The 17,681-nt window shown below is 41.6% G+C and overlaps 1 protein-coding gene across 2 annotated transcripts in view; it reads right to left on the reverse strand.

Annotated features, from left to right (window-relative positions):
- The window catches only part of SRGAP1 (SLIT-ROBO Rho GTPase activating protein 1), a 145,135-nt gene that overhangs the window by 62,772 nt on the left and 64,682 nt on the right, over window positions 1–17,681 (reverse strand). For both annotated transcript variants that reach the window (XM_086472287.1, XM_086472276.1), the window contains exons 2-3: window positions 8,578–8,773; window positions 5,785–5,947 (exon numbers count right to left, since the gene is read on the reverse strand). In XM_086472287.1, the coding sequence (XP_086328413.1) occupies window positions 5,785–5,947; window positions 8,578–8,773 (359 nt within the window). The remainder of the gene's footprint in view (window positions 1–5,784; window positions 5,948–8,577; window positions 8,774–17,681) is intronic.

Raw genomic sequence — 17,681 nt, forward strand, 5'->3', positions numbered from 1 at the left:
ATTTAAGATCAAGAAATATTGACTTGAACGGCAAGCGATACAGCTTTTAGTGTGTGAAATATAGCTCATTAGAGCACCAGATAAGAAGTGCATTTATTTTCAGTGTTTAATGGCTCTCTTACTCTTTTGGGCTACCTATTCCCTGCAGTAGTTCAGCATGTTTGAATGGTGTGCTCCTCTAGGAGCCTGTCCTCAGGGTAGCCAAACAACAGAATGTAAGACGCAGCACACATTTTCCTGGAGCTGAGTTGATAGCTCTAATCAGGCCATTAAAACCTGACAAACGATCACTGAGGTGCTTCTTTATTCACTGTTTTCTAGAGAAATCTATTAGCATCTATTAACCAAAAGAACAAAGAACATAATAAAAATGTTAGAGCACATGCAAACTCTTGCTAAAAATACATGTTACTAATCTGGTTCAAAGCACTAAGAGACAGTAGCATACTTTTTTCACCTGATAGTAGGATAGATGACGCCTGTGCAATAGACAAATAAATGACCTGAACCACTCTTTCAGTATGTGCTCAATTTTCCATGCATCAGTGGTCCTGCTGATGTTATCGAGATTTATATTTACGGATTAATGTCTGAGAAACTTAAAATTTTATTCCACATTAAAACGCTTTCGTTGAAGTCTGTAAGAATTTTTCCATCCATTTCAGTTAGAGCATAATTGGGCATCCAAACGTTACCCTTTTGGTTTTTTCAGTTAAAAAAAGAGTCAGTTCAGTTCTTCCTGGAACTCTTTAGCGTCTGTATTTAGCGCACACAATGCTACTCTCAGCTACATCATTTAGGGAAAATATTCTGTGACTATTGCTTCCAAATGAGTCTGCTGCTGGTCCCTGGGGGAAGTGATGTGCAAACCCTTCTTTTAAAGAGCTTACATGAGCTGCGGTGACATTGACATAACGAACTCATAGTAAAATTTTGTCCCAGATTTGCCAGTTGACAGCAACAAATAGCTTTGCTATCCTTTTACACCTCCAAATGTTTAAGAAAATGATGCAAAAAAAATCTCAATATATGTGCCACAATCTTTAGAATGGCAAAAAGATTTGGCAGGTAGTCATATTCCTTGTTAATAGCCAGATTATGGAACTAAAATATTTATTGTGCTTGGTTTCTCCTGCATCTTTTACAGTAAACATTGGAAGATATGTTCATCTTGGCTCATTATGGTTTCTGTCCAAAGAAAATACATGTTTATAAATTATAAATACACAAATCTGCTTAAGGATTTTGTGGGTATGTGTTTATACTGTTGATTATTAATGCTGGGGTAACCAGAATCACTGCATGAAATGTTCTGTATAATACTTTTCCCTTCTGCTTGACATTTTTCCTTATTGCTTTATTCTTTAATTGTCCCCATGAGGCCATCTACCTCATATGCCTGAAGAAACACGCAAGCATGCAAGGTTTGAACTCTGCTACTTTATGTTTGTAATTTTATGTGCAGCATGAAGGCTAGGCATGAACAGCAATCTGTACTGCTTTTATATGCCAGCAACTGAAAAGAAGAGCAGCTTAAGTGCCTATCTGGAAGTATGAGGCCTGACATAATATCATCAGACAAATGTCACGAAATCTCTGAACTAGATCCTATCTTTGTCCTGCATTTAGTACCCTTAAACAGATGCTGGTTCCTGACCCCTGGAAAAAAGAACGACAATGAGCTCCTGGGAGAACAAAAATAACGAATATCTGCATGTTAAGTGGGCCAGCCTAGACAGGAAAGCCATGTACAATCAGGTACCTGAATAGAATATATCCTACATGTAAGGTAGAACCAATAGGGACCATTTGACCAAAGCAATCCAAACGTTGAGACAGATGTATAGATGTACACAAAAGGAAGAAAGAGAATGAGAAAGACCAGACAGTGAGACAACAGCAAGCTACAAAGACCATGGGGCACAGACACTCCTCATCACTACTTTTCATATAGACCAACATTGGGTACTCCACACACCTTTTACAGAAGGATTAGAGAAAGCGGTTGCTACAGACTCATGACTTTGTGCTGTATGCCACAAAGGAGACATCAGCAGGAGAGGGAACAAGACAATGCTCTACTGGTAAGCACGGCCAGGAAATGAGGAAATTGTTTGATTTATTGTTTGATCTTTTCACTACTACAATTCAAGCTGAAGCCAACCTTAGGATAGCATGCAAACAGTACCCCTCCAGAAAATGTTGGGCTCACTTCACGGAAAAGTTTCATTTGACCTACATGTCTACCAGTGAGGTGGAAAAAGCCAGTAAGTGCTACCATTGAGAAGCAGAATGGACAGTCTCATCTTCTCGGGAGGAGAGAGGGTGAGAAAAAGAGGGAGCAGAAACTGTGAAGCAGCTCAGAGTGACTTTGCTATTGTCTCCCTGTATCTTGCTTGTGAGCAATGGGGCAAGCCACTCTGAGACACCTTCCCTTTCTGCAACAGGCAGATTAGGGATTCAGAGCAGAATGATGGAGACTGCTCTGATCATGTAGTTGATTTAGCTCCAGACTTGGAAATGGAGCTAAAGCACCTCCAAAGACGCAGAAGCTGCTGCTGCAAAACCAAGGGAGAACTAAAACAACATGATAATAGTGATGCATAACACTGTTAGGTTAATAAACTGGAAGATACATAATTAAATGATCTAATTATTGAATATAGAGAAGCTTGATTAGTTGGTATCTGGAAATTACTTAGAAAGACATTACATACTCCTATGTGCAATGCTGTGAGAGTCAATGGAGTACAGATATGTCAGACGTGTATTTCCTGCTCTTGACCATGGACTGCAGTAAAATAATAAGCATGCACTTCTTAGTCTTTATTTTTTAAATCTTCATATTACTAATGTTCTTATTATTTACATTTATTACTTATAAGAGAGAGAGTACGTATTTCACAGAACATTATGATCAAACTCCAATATAGAAGTATCTGCAGGATATGGTTTGTCTCCATTTTAATCCAAAATCTGAAAACAGTAAACAAATCCCATATGCTTTCATAGAGATGATATCCATTCAGAGTGGTTATACTTTTCTCCAACAGAATTGTATTCCAAATCCAGAGTTTTTCAAAAGTAACAAACAGAAAGTGACAGAAATTGGTTAAAAATTCTATTTGATGTTTACAGATCTCCAACAAATTCTTCATTTTCTTTAGGGAGAATATAATTTTGGTGGAGGAGAGTGTCGGATACCACCTTTGTCATTCTAAGTGCACGTTCCCTTTGCCCCTGTGATCTCTTTCCTGAGAGCAGGACTGTAATACAGGACACGTGTGTTTTGCACCTAATCTCTTTCTGTTGCCTGGTAAACACCCATTAAGCACTTCTGAGACAGTCTGTGATGTACCTTAATTTAGACTGCTCATTCACATCTGACAGAAATTATCACAGAATCATAGAATGGTTTAGGTTGGAAGGGACCTTTAGAGACCATTACGGTTGAAGCTGCCCATTTTGACTAGACATAGATGTAGACACCTTACATTCTTCATCAATAAAGCAAGACAATTCGCTAACAGCTTCACCTCCTGCACAGGTCTCTGTTTTCTCTCTGTCCAATGTTGTTCACCTCATTTTATAACTCCCTTCCATTTTCAGAGAAGAGAAACTGGAGCTTCATCATCATTCAAGGTATAAACAGTTCTGCAGCTGGGAACTAACAGCAAATAAATCACCAGCACTCTGCAGCAAGCACCACAGCAAGAACTGTGCACACTGGGACACAGTGGAAATACCAACCTTCTCCAAGTATTGATTCCTGACAGACAGTCCCAAAATTGTGTGCGCAGAATCAACACCCGTGAACAGCCACTGCCACATTCAGGCCACATGCTCACAAAGCTCACATACACCATGCCGAGGTGCTGCTTATCTTCCTGCCGCCCTTCCCCTCACATTACCAGCCTGGCTCAGATCCCTTCAGACAGCCTTTGGTGAGCTCACTCTGCCCAGGCTCCACCTCAGCTAACAGCTGTTTGATGTGACGCTATCATGCTGAGTGTCAGCTGTCAAACCCTGCTGAAAGGTAGGACAGGGCTGTTGAGGATCTGGGCTTCACTAATGTGAGCTTCAGGTTATGCACAGCAGGACTCCCTCAATTTCCTTTCTCTTTTTTCCCCTGTAGAAAATCCAAGATAGGAATAAAAAAGCAAAAGCAGCTGCTTTCTCTTCTTCAAGAAGCTATGCTAGAAAGAGAAAATTTGAAATGTTGCATGTTTTTGGGCACAACATGGAGGACATAACAGATACCTCCTATTAATACACTGAAAATGTCCGCATACTTCCCTCCTTTCAAGAAACAAGCTGCAGCAATCGCCATTAATGTTATGAGTGAATAAAGAAGGACACATACTACTCCATGGAAAACTTTATCTAGATATTTTTGTACAGTTCACCTAGAGAGAAGGGAAGGAAAAGCAAGATTTCCACTGTTAAAGAACTGAACTACGCTGAAAGCAAACAGGCTAGTCTAATAATGCACACCTAGCAAAGAAGAGATTTCTGGGATAGAACACAAACAACTGAAAAACTATTCCAGATTCAATGCTGAAAAATTTCACCTGGTCCAAGCAAGTCTGAGATATCTCCACATAGACAGTACTACAGCACACTCAAATTGCTTTTCCCATTACCTTCTCAACTTCTATACTAAGCTTCCATATTAGTAAGTTCAGTGGTTACTTAAATACAGTTTTATATATCAGACAGATTATATGAAGACACCACTACTGACTGAGAAACCATACATTTCAACTTTATTACTGTTACAGGTTTTAATGCACACCAAAAAATTTGATTCATGTTTTCACTTTTTTGTCTTGAAGCACAACCTGTGCGCTCCCTAAATGATTCTTCTCTCCATCCCATTGCTATCTGTCTAGGATTGTGGTCAGGTATATGTGAAATCAGTTCCCTGTTTTGAAAACATTAATCTGGTACCCTTGCCATCATTTAGTCACACACTTTGCATTCTTTAACTTTTATTCTTTTTTAAGTCTTTTTTGTATGATGCTTGCCTACCATCATCCCACTGTGACTGATGGATATGCATTTATAATCTATTTTTATTTCAGAACAATATAACAACAATGACTGCAAACACATTATGTAGATCTCAAACTGGGGCTGCCTAGAGTGAGCGCTTAGCACAAGAGGGATTTACACATTGTATATGTTATGAAAAGGCATAACGGGCAGGTACAAGGACAAACATGTACAGAGACAATGCTTAAATGATCTAAAAGTAGTTATGTTAGCAAAAGTGTATGTTCATATTCAACACCAGGAAGGAAAGGAAACACTTTTAGGAGAATCGCAGCATATACTATCATCTTTATTGCCAAGGCACTACAAGGCACACTCTTACTTTGGCTTGAACTCATTTCTCTCATGACAGAGTTACAAGGAAATACTGTTTTTACAAATAATTCATTAATACAGCATTACTATTTTGGGAGTCCTAAGCAAAACCTGTTTCCTTTCTGCATGGGTAGACAAGTGTTCCTCTTTTGAGAGAAGAACAGGCTTTTTTCCTTGCCTTTTAGATATATATGATTCAGCTCTTAAGGTCACCACCATATGCAGCAGGTTCCCAGGCATTTCAGCACTAAGGATTTGCTCCACGAGAACAGTCATGAAGAATTTATACATGTGCTAAAACAGATTTTATGCTACGTGTGCTGAGTCTTCTCCTCAAATGCTACCTATTAGGACACTTGTGCCTCCCTCATGCATCTTACAAGCCTGGCCGGAGGACTGCAGGAGAGGCATTACCTTCTTGAACATTCTGGTGGAGTCTTCGCTTATCTGCATGAACCGCATGATCACGTTGTTCAGGTAGATATCGCTCAACGTTGCATGGTCTTTGCTTTCTCTTCTCACTTGGTTCAGGAGTAAGTACCAGCAATTCACTGGCGACAAGAGGTTCTGATCTTTCCTAAGGAGGAAATACAAACATATATTATGCATAGAAATGAAAAAGTTATGTTATTAACACAAACATCTCCCCAACACTTACAGTTACAACTTGTTATGTAAAAATGTCTGCTTCTGAACAGTCAGTCAATCTGTTCCTGGAATAATTCAGGTTAGGTAAACTTCAGATCACTTTTAAAACACATTTTACAAGTCCCATGAGGCATGGATACAAAAATATAGGAAAAGCGTAAGAATTCAGAACACTGCAAGCCACCTGAAAGTATTAAAAAAATCATGCTACAAAGCTTACAGTTGCTTACAGATGAAGTACATGTAAATATTCAAAATCAATAAAGGTCACTGAAAGAGTAATTAATTTTTTACATTAGAAACAAACAAGCACTGCAAGCACATCCCAAATCCTTTGCAAGCAAAATTGCAGGAATAGCTGTTTCACTGCAATGGATTCGTATAACTACTATAAAAGTAGAAGGAAATGTCACAAGCATACATATTCTGTGATCAGCATTTAGAAATTCACAGCATTCATAAATACAGTGCTACTGCCAGTCCCAGATGGTTCAATTACAAGACAAAGAGCAGGACCGGACTTTTTTCACAGTGGTCCAGTTCTGAATTTCCTTGACGGACTTTTTGCATTGTAGGCCCACTCCAAGCTTTTAATATTGCAAAAAGTGAAATCACAGGTGGCTTCTAATTTCTTTTGGACAAAGCAAAGTAAAAATACAGGTAGCTCAACAACTGTTTCACAGACAACAAAAACCTATTTATAAAATTTGCCTTATGATTTTATCAAAATTTTAATTTCAAGTTTGTCTTGCAACTAAGTGCTCTAGAAACTTGCTGCTCTTTTTTTTTTTTTTTTTTTTTTTTCCCCTCTTGTGCAGGGATTCTCCTATAGTCAAAAGGATCAAGCACGTGAAGATAAAACAGCCAGAGGTGGTGATGAATTGAGGGAGAAACTCCTTCAACTCTTGGTAAATTGTTCTAATAATTAACCATTTTCACTGTTAGAAATACGTCCTTTAATTCCTCAGGTAATTATCCACCTTTAGCTTTCATGCTCAGAATCAAAGCAACAATGAATGATTAACAGACAAAAGCCTTCCCTTAATTGTCAGTGCTTTGCTTTGCTATGAATCAGATGTGAGTTAAGAAAACTTCCCCATTTTGTTTGAGATGGACATCTTAACAGCGTTACTCACAGCAACGAACTTCAGGTTTCTATCAGCCAGATCAGACAACACGAGCACCCCTGAAGGGCCATGCTGATATTACTTGGCCCCCACTGTTTCTGCATGTCCCAGAGCCAATCCCACAGACCTTCCTGCCTGTTCTGGGGGGAATGAAGAGAACAGCACACGGGACCACCAGCTAAAGTGACTTTTGCTGCAACCTCTTCTCAAAGCAGAGAACTGCAGAACAAAGCCAAAGGCCGGACTCCAGCCACAACCCCTGTGCACATCTGCCAGCCTGGATTTAACAAGTTTAAGAACGAGGAAAGACGTTTGTATGCACAAGGCAAAAAGATTTTGCCACAAGCCGAATAAAAGCCAGGGCGCTCTCTGAAGTGGTGACATATGTATGCATTGGTTATTTCAGACAATCATTGACTCACTTAACTGAATTTTAAGAAATATGTATTACTGCTCTTTGAACTGTGCAAGCTGTGTTTGGATTAACCTTTCCTTTGCCAGGTGTGTTTGGAAAATGCTTTTGTCCTAAAACAAAAGCTCTATCTGTGTATCTCTAGCACAGCACTGACTGGATGGAAAAAGATACTTATTTTCCAGTTTTACAAATACGAAATATTGTTTTATACCCCTAAGCATAACAGGGACAGTCAAACGCATTCATTAATCAGCTCAAGTCAGGAAAATTACCAGATGAGACTATGCCAGCAAGTAATGCATTTGAAACACTTTAGAAAACATGCTGTACACGTGTTTTGCCAGAAACCACCTGACCTCTTTTGTTTTGCACACAAGTTACTATGTGGTGAAAGGGATACATTAAATTGTAAGCAAGACATAACATTCACATCATCTTCATTTCCAGGAATAAGAGGGGTCAAGAGGCAGCACAGGTTCACAAGCATTGACAAATCAAAATAGTTTTACTTCTTAATGCCTTTTTTTGACAAAATTGTTGTAAAATAAGTATCTTTTCTTTTCTTTTTTTTTTTTTTTTTGTGGTAATGGTGACTGACCTTTATTTAGACACTTTCAAATCCTGTCAACTCCACTGCAACAGATCAGCACACAACTTTTAAGCCCTTATGGTGGTCTGCATCTCTTCTAGATACTGGCTGTACTTTGGGTGGTTTAAATTCCATATGGTAGGTTAGAGACAATATTTGTGCTGCTTACCTTTTAAGAAACTGAAACCACTTGTTACAAACTTAGATCATTGTAATTGCAGAGGGCCAAATCAACACAACAGTATTTAGGCACCAGTCTACCTTCAACTGCAATGAGAACTGCTACGCTGCTAAATAAGGGTGGGAATTTTAAACATGCCTTTGAACCTGGGCTCAGCCTAGCAGTACTCAAAATCGGCAGAAGCAGAGTGGAGTAGTACTCCAGAAATGGCTAACATGGGGGTGAGGGAGAAGGAAATCTTTCTTACTTGTACTGCTGATGGTCCTTCGTACTTCTTGTTTTTGCCATGAACCTCTCCGCCAATTTTTCCAGGTTTCGGGAATACTCCATCTCTATTTCCGACTTCTTGCGGAAGAAATCCTGCAGATCCTGAAGAAGCTGAACTCTCATTTCAGTCTGCTGCTCCAGGCATTTCTGCTGCTCGATGAGTTGAGCTCGGATCTCTAATGAAAGAAGCACATATCCAGCCAGGTCAGTGAAAGCAAATGAGGATTGAGTGTTACCAACCAAAATTACAAACACTGTAGGATACTTCAGCCTGGCAGCTACACCAGCTGGATCTGGATTTCAGGTCCTGTGGTGGGATGCAGCTCTCACTTCTGCCACCACACGCTTATGCCCCAGCATCCTCCCACCTGCTGGCTGTCTCACAAACAGCTATGGCAAGGGCTCAGGACTCTCCCGGCTGATGTGAGCAGAAGATCTGCCTCCTCCTTCCTCTCCCATACTCTTCCTGGCCTCTAGCACAACAAGCCTTTTACCACAACATCTGGCTTGGAGTCATCTCCTTGCAGGAGGTGGTGTGCCACTGTTTGAGCAGCAGCTCCTTCTGCTGCCCTAAAAAATGGCAGGACAAACAAGCACCCTTTGGGCTGGGGTCAGCCTGCTGACTGCCAAGTGGACCATGCTGGCTGGTACCACCATGTGCACCATGGAAGCAACCTTATGATAAACTCTGGATGCATTACCCACCATAACTGTGCACAGATGAGCTTCTGTATCTGCCCCATCTCTGCCAGCGAGGGAACTGGTATACTTTATATGCATTCACCAGTATTTTACAGCAAATACAGAGGAAAAAATTATACCTATATTTAGAGATAGCTATTTGAAACTTTGCACAAGGTTCCAGAGACTGTGGTACGTTTATTAACATAAAAAAAAAAATCAGTCGATTTAGAAGATAATATATGCTCACAGCTGTCATCTAGAGTAACAGGTAAAAGCCTCCAGATTTCATACCACTGTTTGCCATATGCACAATTGCTGTGTGGTCGGGTTTTTATTTTCCTTTTTTTTTTTTTAGCACTTTTATTTCTTGAGTGCTAAGCAGTTAATCACATTCTGGGAACACTTAGTCTAAAAACATCCCTCTAGTTCTTTTGAGAGACTGGTTCATTAGAGTTTTGTCAGCTGCGCAGGCACAGTGTAATCCAACATTGTGGAGTAAACATGGGAGTAAACATTTTGTGACCATAATATATGTATATATTTTTTAAACAGTTCAATGCTATACAAGGACTTATTGATAGCCAAACAACATGCCAGAGGTGATGTCCACGTACATGCAAAATTGTTGTGAACTTTTACTTGATTCCTAATGATGTAACCATGCTGTCGGCAAGAAGATGCTGGAAATCTTAGATGCCTCACTGGTTTGAAATAGAAAAACATTCTAGAAACCACTGCTAACATCACAGGGAACTGCAAACTCAAAGTAGTAATAACATTGCAAAAAATTATCTGATGCAACTAGGAACTAATGCATCCTTACTGATCTTAAAGCAGGTATGAAGAGATCCACTCTGCTGTAGTATTAGCACAGAAAATTGTTAAGCAAATATATTTACTGGAGGAGGGAGACACTGCAGTATTTTCTTCCAGATCTCCTTTGAGCTACCAGCTGCTATGTTAATCATTAATGAAACCATCCATTTTTATAGTCTGGGAGGTGAACCAAAAAATTCATGGTTTGGTTTTCATTTCATTTCAAATCAGTTCATTTGAAAAGGAACCATGCCTCCAGCAAGGATAAGCCACTGTAATACAACACTGTATCAATGACATTCATGTATGTAGGGAAGAAAATCACATTGGAGCTGGAAGGTTATTAACAGAAACAAAAAACAAAGACTGCTTTTTCGTGTGTCCACTACTTTTAATATTGCAATAATGGAAAACTGCATATAGGAAACCAGTTGTACAGATTGACTGATCAGAAGCAGCAATTTTGCCCATAAGCTGGAGTTTTGACTACATCCAAATCCATGTACATGGTCCCCGTACTTTGGCCATCTCCCTTTCCCACTACAGATTTTCTACCAGTTACTTTAAAAGCAGAGCTCTGTGCGGAGCAACTATGTTCTGATTATTTTGTAGGTCAGTGGATCTTGCTGATATAATTCATCCTTTTTAGGTAAGCTTTTACCATAGCAACAGGAAAGAAAGATTTTGGAAAGGTAAATATATGAATAGAGATACAAGAAACAATGAACAAGAGACGACAGTAATGAAAAATTGCATTAGCTTTCTCCTGGACGCGTTACTGTGTGATCTACTGTAGGTGGTCCTGCTTTGGCAGGGGGGTTAGACTAGACGATCTTTCGAGGTCCCTTCCAACCCCTAACATTCTGTGATTCTGATGCTGTCTGGATTTCCAGTAGACAGCACTGGCTTCCTTCGAACTTGTGTATTAGAAAACAAAATTGGAGCAAGATCTCTGAAAGCTGATGGTGGCTGGAGGTGTCCAAGGACTGAGTAAGGTGGTAAGTTAGGGGTACAGGAGGACTGTAGTTTTATGAAGGAAGTTCCATAATTTCTAGCTATTTGAATCTTGGCAAGGAGCAAGAACATGCTGGCTCCACAAGCCAGAAAAGAACATGCTGAGCCTCTGGCCTCCTGCTGGAGGAGAAAAAGGGGAGATGCACGTTCCTCTCATGCCAGCTAACCAGAGTCTGTCCAGAAGAGACTTCAGCATAGCAGTTCTCCTTCCACTCTTTCATGTCCTTCTGCTTTTAAATTATTTTTTAAAAAAAATCTTTTTAATTCTTTTTTTTTAAACTTTTAAAAACTTTTAAATTCTTCTTTTACTAATAACATGTGTAATGCCATATTGGCAGGCTGAGGAGATGGTAAATGAATAAGAAATCAGATCAGCAAATGTTGTGATTTTCACCTTCTGATAAGAGAAAGCTGTGGATTAAAAAAAAACTAACAAAAAAACCGCAAAAAACATTGGCATAACAGCCAGCCAGCCTGAGTGGCTGTGCATCACAAAAACACAACTGTCCAAGTACTATTAACTAACATAGACTACTCATCACCTGCTGCTACAGAAAAATACAGCAAGGCAATGCTACCTTCTTTAACCAATCCACATCTGTGATTTCCCTAGGGCTACAGAGAATGGCGTGGAAAATTGTTGCAATGAATTCAAAGAAATAAATATGCTGAGAAGGTGCCAAGTTAAAAACTAGTAGAGCTCAAGCTCCATAGATATGGAGACAGGTGCAGCAGGCAACAGAAGGCTGGCACATTTAAATTCAAAATCTGGTATCAGCTGCAATGGACGATGACATTGTCCTATTCTGCTCTGCGGGGTGGCTGATGTCAAATGATTGCCAGGCTATTTTGTGCCAGGAACAGGAATATTTAAACCCTGGATGAATTAACACCTTCTCCTTCTCTGTACAGCAGCTTTGAGTCATACTCACTGGACTTCTGGCCAAGGCCTGGTTCAGAAGGAATCCCATCCATTTGCACTGCATCTTGAACAGACTGAATTCACATCAAGTGGGAAAAAAAACCCCAACCTTTGTCCAAGACTTGCACACACGACCAAAGCAAGGAAGCAGCTAATGTGACCATAATTATATCAATAACCTCTAAGTCAAAGTTTTATTTCTAAAGAATTTCATGTTAAAAATTATTTCAATTATGCCCCCATTGACACCATCCTCTGGAATTACTGCATTAAGTATAAAATTAGGTTTTGTTTGTGGCAGCCTTCAAGACATAACTCTAACCTTTCAACAAATCTTTATTTTCTTCTGACAAGAGGTTAAATCAGTGCACCATGAAAAACAAAAGGAGACAAGATTATAGCTGTTTGGAGAGTTCAGTACAGAGTGGACAAAGCTGAACTACTGACATCACCCAAATCATAATCAGAAACAAACTTGTCAAGGTTACCTTTTTGCACACAGTACAGTATTACAAATAATGATTTATATAGCACTGCAGTAATACACTGTATTAGCCCGGAGAAGATATGTGTAACCAGTTACAGGCCAGTGCCCCACCTGAAGGCACCCGTGGTGAGATATACCGCAATCTGACACACAGCAATGACGCTGGCCACACACCAGCAAGGAACAAAACTCATCACCTTCACTTCCACACACACCAAAGCATGAGGCTCCATCAAACATCCCAAAAAACCACAGGAACCCCTCTCCTGACCTCAGAAGCTGGACACCTTGTAAATACACAGTATTAACCAAACTAACTTGCTGCCAGGCCAACACTTTGCATGCAGGCTGCTGCCCTGCCGCAGCACTCCCCACTGCAACACCTGCATCCCTGCCCTGTGATGCTGCAGTGCTCCTGCTGCACTGCACCAGCCTGTGCCTAGTCTGGTCAGCCCTTGGAGACCTTCCAGACCTCCCAGACCTCCATGAACCCTCATTATCAGCTTTCGACCACAACAACTCTAATGAACGCTTCGTGGTGCTGTTACCTGCCTCCTGTGAACTGCTTCCCGCCTTAGCTATCCCAAGAGCTGCCTGCCACCCTTAACTCCCATTTAGGTGGAATTAACTTTTGTGTTTGCAGAGCAGCCCTGCCACGGTTTTTGGTGTGTGCTGAAAGCCCTGGAAGGTGCCGCAGAGCCAGACACCTCTCCCTGGTCACCCCCTCAGCTGCACTGCAAACCTCCCACCTGCTGCCTCCCCCTGCCCGGCAAGGAGCTATATTTAAGTCATCATCACAGTACACAAACTACGCACACATTAATCCAGTAGTATTGCTTGATACACACAGCCTCGGGGCCCCAACCTGCAAACGATTACAGAAGCAAGTAGCTCATCAGGACTATTTGAGAGCACAAATAGGCTGTCACAAGGCACAGTTATGTTTGCTGTTTTTATCTGCTCGGGTAACTTCAGACAAAGCCGTATCACCTCCCATCTTCCTTTAAATATCTCCTTCAGAAAAAAATTAACATTTTAGATTAGTTTGAAAACATTCAGAAACGTCTCATCAAATGCACTAAGGACAATACACGGTATCTTAGACTTTGTCTTTCCAAATCATTACAACTCAGTCTTTTTTTTAATCCCAGAGAGCTATCAACACACACATCCCTCATTCTCACATTTATGATATCCAGATCGTATTTCAAAAGAAAAAATTCAGACCTCAAATTCAACCTAGATATCATCTGGTGACCAACATGCACTTGTAATTAAGCAGATATTGGAGCATTAATCATCTTGAAGTTCCTCCTGGAAGACATTTGAGTCTTATATGACTTTAACTGTGCCTCAGTTATTTAGCGTAATAATGGCTCATGTTTGAGCCTGCTGCTAGAAGCTGGGGTGCTGCATGGGGTTCTGATCTTCACAGTTTCATTCCAGCCTTCTGCCTTTGTAAGGACCTGGTTTTGGCTTCTCTGTTGAGATGGGCAGCTGATTGCAGCTGGCCAACATCTTCAGTCTAGGTTTTGTTTTAGGAAAGTGTTTAGCTCCAGCCCACCAAGGAAGCTGCCAGCAGAGAAACCACAGCAGGAATCACTCAGAGGGGCCTGAAGGCGCCCCTGTACACAGTTAGTAGCCCTTAATGCCATGACGCCTCTAGGATCAGTGCTATCACACCTCCCAGGGACATTATCCTCCCTCTCAACAGACAAGGAGATAAAGATGATGAGAGGTATGTATCAGCCCTGTGGTGGGTGCTCTGGCCCAGCTGCTGATACTCCTCTCTGAGATACAGAGCCTAAAGCTAGTCAAGCCTTTATTTCTCAGAGTCATGGCTAGAAAGCTATTTAAGCGTTTCTATGACAAATGGCGAGGGAAGCTCTGTGGTCGGCAGGGAGTCTGGCTCATGCTCTCTTCCAGGTCCTCACTGCCGTTTTCCTGGACCACAAGCAGGCAATTCCACTTCAAAAGCCAGGAAATTCCACCAGCCTGACAGCTGATCAGAGATGCTGGGGTGAGGATCTCACAGGCTGCGGCAGAAATGCCTTTAAATAGATCATGAGCTTGTCCCACAACATTAACTTTCTATGACAGACTAGTGGAAATCACTTCCCTGTGTTCAACATGCAAGTAAGAAGTGTGGCTGCATAGACAGTGAAGCCCTTGAGCTTCTGAAGGCAGGACTTTTGTGGACTCCAGCTGATTTCACTTAGGACATTGAGCATACAGCTTTATGCATGTTCCCACTTAAAGTTAAACCTTTGCAATGCACACCCCAGCTCTAAATTTACTGTTTGGCTTCGTGCCATTTCCCAGAGAATTCATGTCAGACTTTTTGTTTGTTTGGGGGTTTTGGGGATGTGGTTGAGGTCGCCTTTGACAGAACACATCTCCAGGCTGTAGTAGCCTGTGGAAATGGATGGGGAGTGAGAATCACGCCTGGTACCTGAAGGGCTGTATAAAGGGTCAGGAATCCGAAGCCCCTGTTGACATCTGTCAACCCCTTTAAAAGCTGTAAACCTTGTTCATTCAAGTACTTTGGCATGCTTAAAGATAAAAACAGTCCTCGTGCAGCCATTAGCAGGAAAGCTGGTGTAGAAGCCATTTGCAGGATGAAGACAATTGTTTACAGGTCACTTCAGTTATCATGTTGAAACAAAGAGAGCAGAGAAAGAATCCTCTCCTTGCAGCTGCAAACTTTGTTCTACACATTCAAGCAAACACACTCCTACCTACTGCAGCCAGACTGAGCGACAAGATGACCCCAACCAGAACCATGTAACCGGGGGATCCCAGCAGATGGGATCCAAAAGGGGTGGCTGCATTAGGGCACCTTCCACCTTCCAATTACCCTTGAAATGGGAAGATGTGTCTGGAAGAGCCAAGAAAACCTCTACACGTAGCTGAAGAAGCTTTTCTTCTTGTTGTTCTTGGACTAACGCCCTCCTGCTATTCACAGCCACAGCTGCTGGTCACTTGGCTGCCTACAGTCCAGCCCTGAATGGAGGGCAGCACGCCAGCTCATGACTTGGCAGGACACTTGTTGCCACAGCGCTACTGCCAAGCGACCGTGGATTTAAGCAGGCAGTCTGTCTGCGCCACATTTTGAGTGCCACTGCTTTTGCGCCAACTGGTCCTTTGCACACACAGCTAAGTGCTGGCACTACATCCTACCTTGAGCATGGCATACTTTGTCCCTCTGGTCACAGGAGCTGGGACTCTTTTGAGGACAAAAACTTCTGTCCCTCAGAGGAGAGGGAACTTTGTTTTGCTCAACAGTAAAATCCCAGCTCATCCCAAAACACTGCTGACCAGAAGAGGAGACAGCAAAGTGCAAGATGCCTCCTCTGCCTCAACAGTCTGATGCAAGGTCTTCCAGCAGCATGACCCAGCCCCCACCTCCCACTGGGGCAGCAGATGCTCCCCTGCAATCCCACGTCCAGATGAGCAAATCAGCCCTGCAAAACACCAGCACACAAAAGGAGAGCAATGAATCTACATCAAACAAGCCCCAAAACACATTTAAGAAGAACAAGACAAAGCAGAAACTACCCCAACCGTGGTGTTTATGGCAAAGGTCTGTCGCTTGAGATAGGAAAAGGGGGGTTGGGGGGTGAGGAGAGAGAGAGGAGTCTGTGCGCATCTTTGTCTTCCAAGCAGACAGGTGATCACGCAGCAGGTGTCTAAAAACCCATTTAGGCATCTAAATTGTCAAAATCTTTGTGACAACTTGTTCCAAAGCTTCTGAAAGGCTTTGACCATCCGGGTGTTTTTTATGCTTGTTAAAGATACCATGAGCCTTTACGGGCAGACTTAAATTTTGGGCACATGTGAAAATTAAAAGGAAATTCAGTATGTCCAAATCTTATTCCTCACCAATGAAGTATCTGCCAGCAGAATAGAAAAATGACTCACGGCTGTCCTCTGAATAATTCTTTGCAGCAATGTCTGGAATGCCGTATTGACATGAGCACTCTATAAAAAACACTCTACAAAAAAACCCCAAACAACCCATACCCCTTCCTGGCCACAGATTTCTATAAGTCTGTTATTTAATTTGGTTATTATAGACTGCTGTGATTGTTCTAACAATGTGATGAAATGTATCCTTCCTTATGGTTATTTTCTCTGTATAGAAAATTCTTTCTTTACAGAACACAGGCTGTCTCTTAACTGTTCAACAGAATTTATCCAGTACATGCTCTATGCTATATTCTTGTTACATACTTGCTCTTCTGTGTTTAGATTGCAAATTCTACATTTTAAGTAGCACCTAAGGAAATGTTATTTGAGCTACGCCACTTCATAAAGTGGAACAAAAGAACTCCTTCATTTCTAAAGCGATAAAAGCAGTTTTAGCATCAACCGACGGTCAAGCTCACATCTCCCAGAAAATTCATGTCAGCAAAAGATCAAGGCTTGTAAGCTAAATTCTGACTTCCCCGAAATAGAGATTTGTCACTAACTTTACTCATGCTGGGATTACTATCTTTACTTAAACTTACAAGAAGCTTAGGCTCATCCAACAGACATACTGCTATCAAAGCAGGCAGCCTTCTTTTTCCCTCTTACATCCAGGCTACACAACTCTCCCAGGTCACCACGTCTCAGTACCAGAACTTCTACAGACAGAATGACTAACCCATAGAGGGAAAATAAGTGTTTCCTGTTGGTTATGCTCCATGGGTATTGTCAGAGCAGGGAAGAGAATGGCAAGTGCAGCTCAGACCACTTGTCAGTGCCATTACAGATCAGCCTCAGCCTCTTTTGAAACCTTCCCAAAAGTTGGTAGCTATAGCCAAGATAATTTCCCAGCAGCAGCTTACACTGGTGAGTGAAATACATTTTTACCAGGCTCAGCAGCAGCATGCATGAACTCGTGGGAGAGCCTGCCCATTTCGCATTGACAGCAGCATTGCAGGCGGGCATGGTGGAAGCAGCCAGGCTGGGGAGAGAGCAGAGCTTGGCATGTATGTGCCACTGCCACAAGACTGGGACTGTGAGAGAAACTCGGCCTTACAGACGGGATGTTCTTTGGGGATCAGCAGGGAAGCTGTTCTGAAGTGAATGCACCACTGCTGGACAGGTGGGGTGGTTTTACTGCTCCTGAAATGCTGTTTGTTCTGCAAATTAAATAAAACTACAAGGTATCATT

This window comes from Leptosomus discolor, chromosome 1 (assembly GCF_034619465.1).
Source record: "Leptosomus discolor isolate bLepDis1 chromosome 1, bLepDis1.hap2, whole genome shotgun sequence".
NCBI classification, from domain to species: Eukaryota; Metazoa; Chordata; class Aves; order Leptosomiformes; family Leptosomidae; genus Leptosomus; species Leptosomus discolor.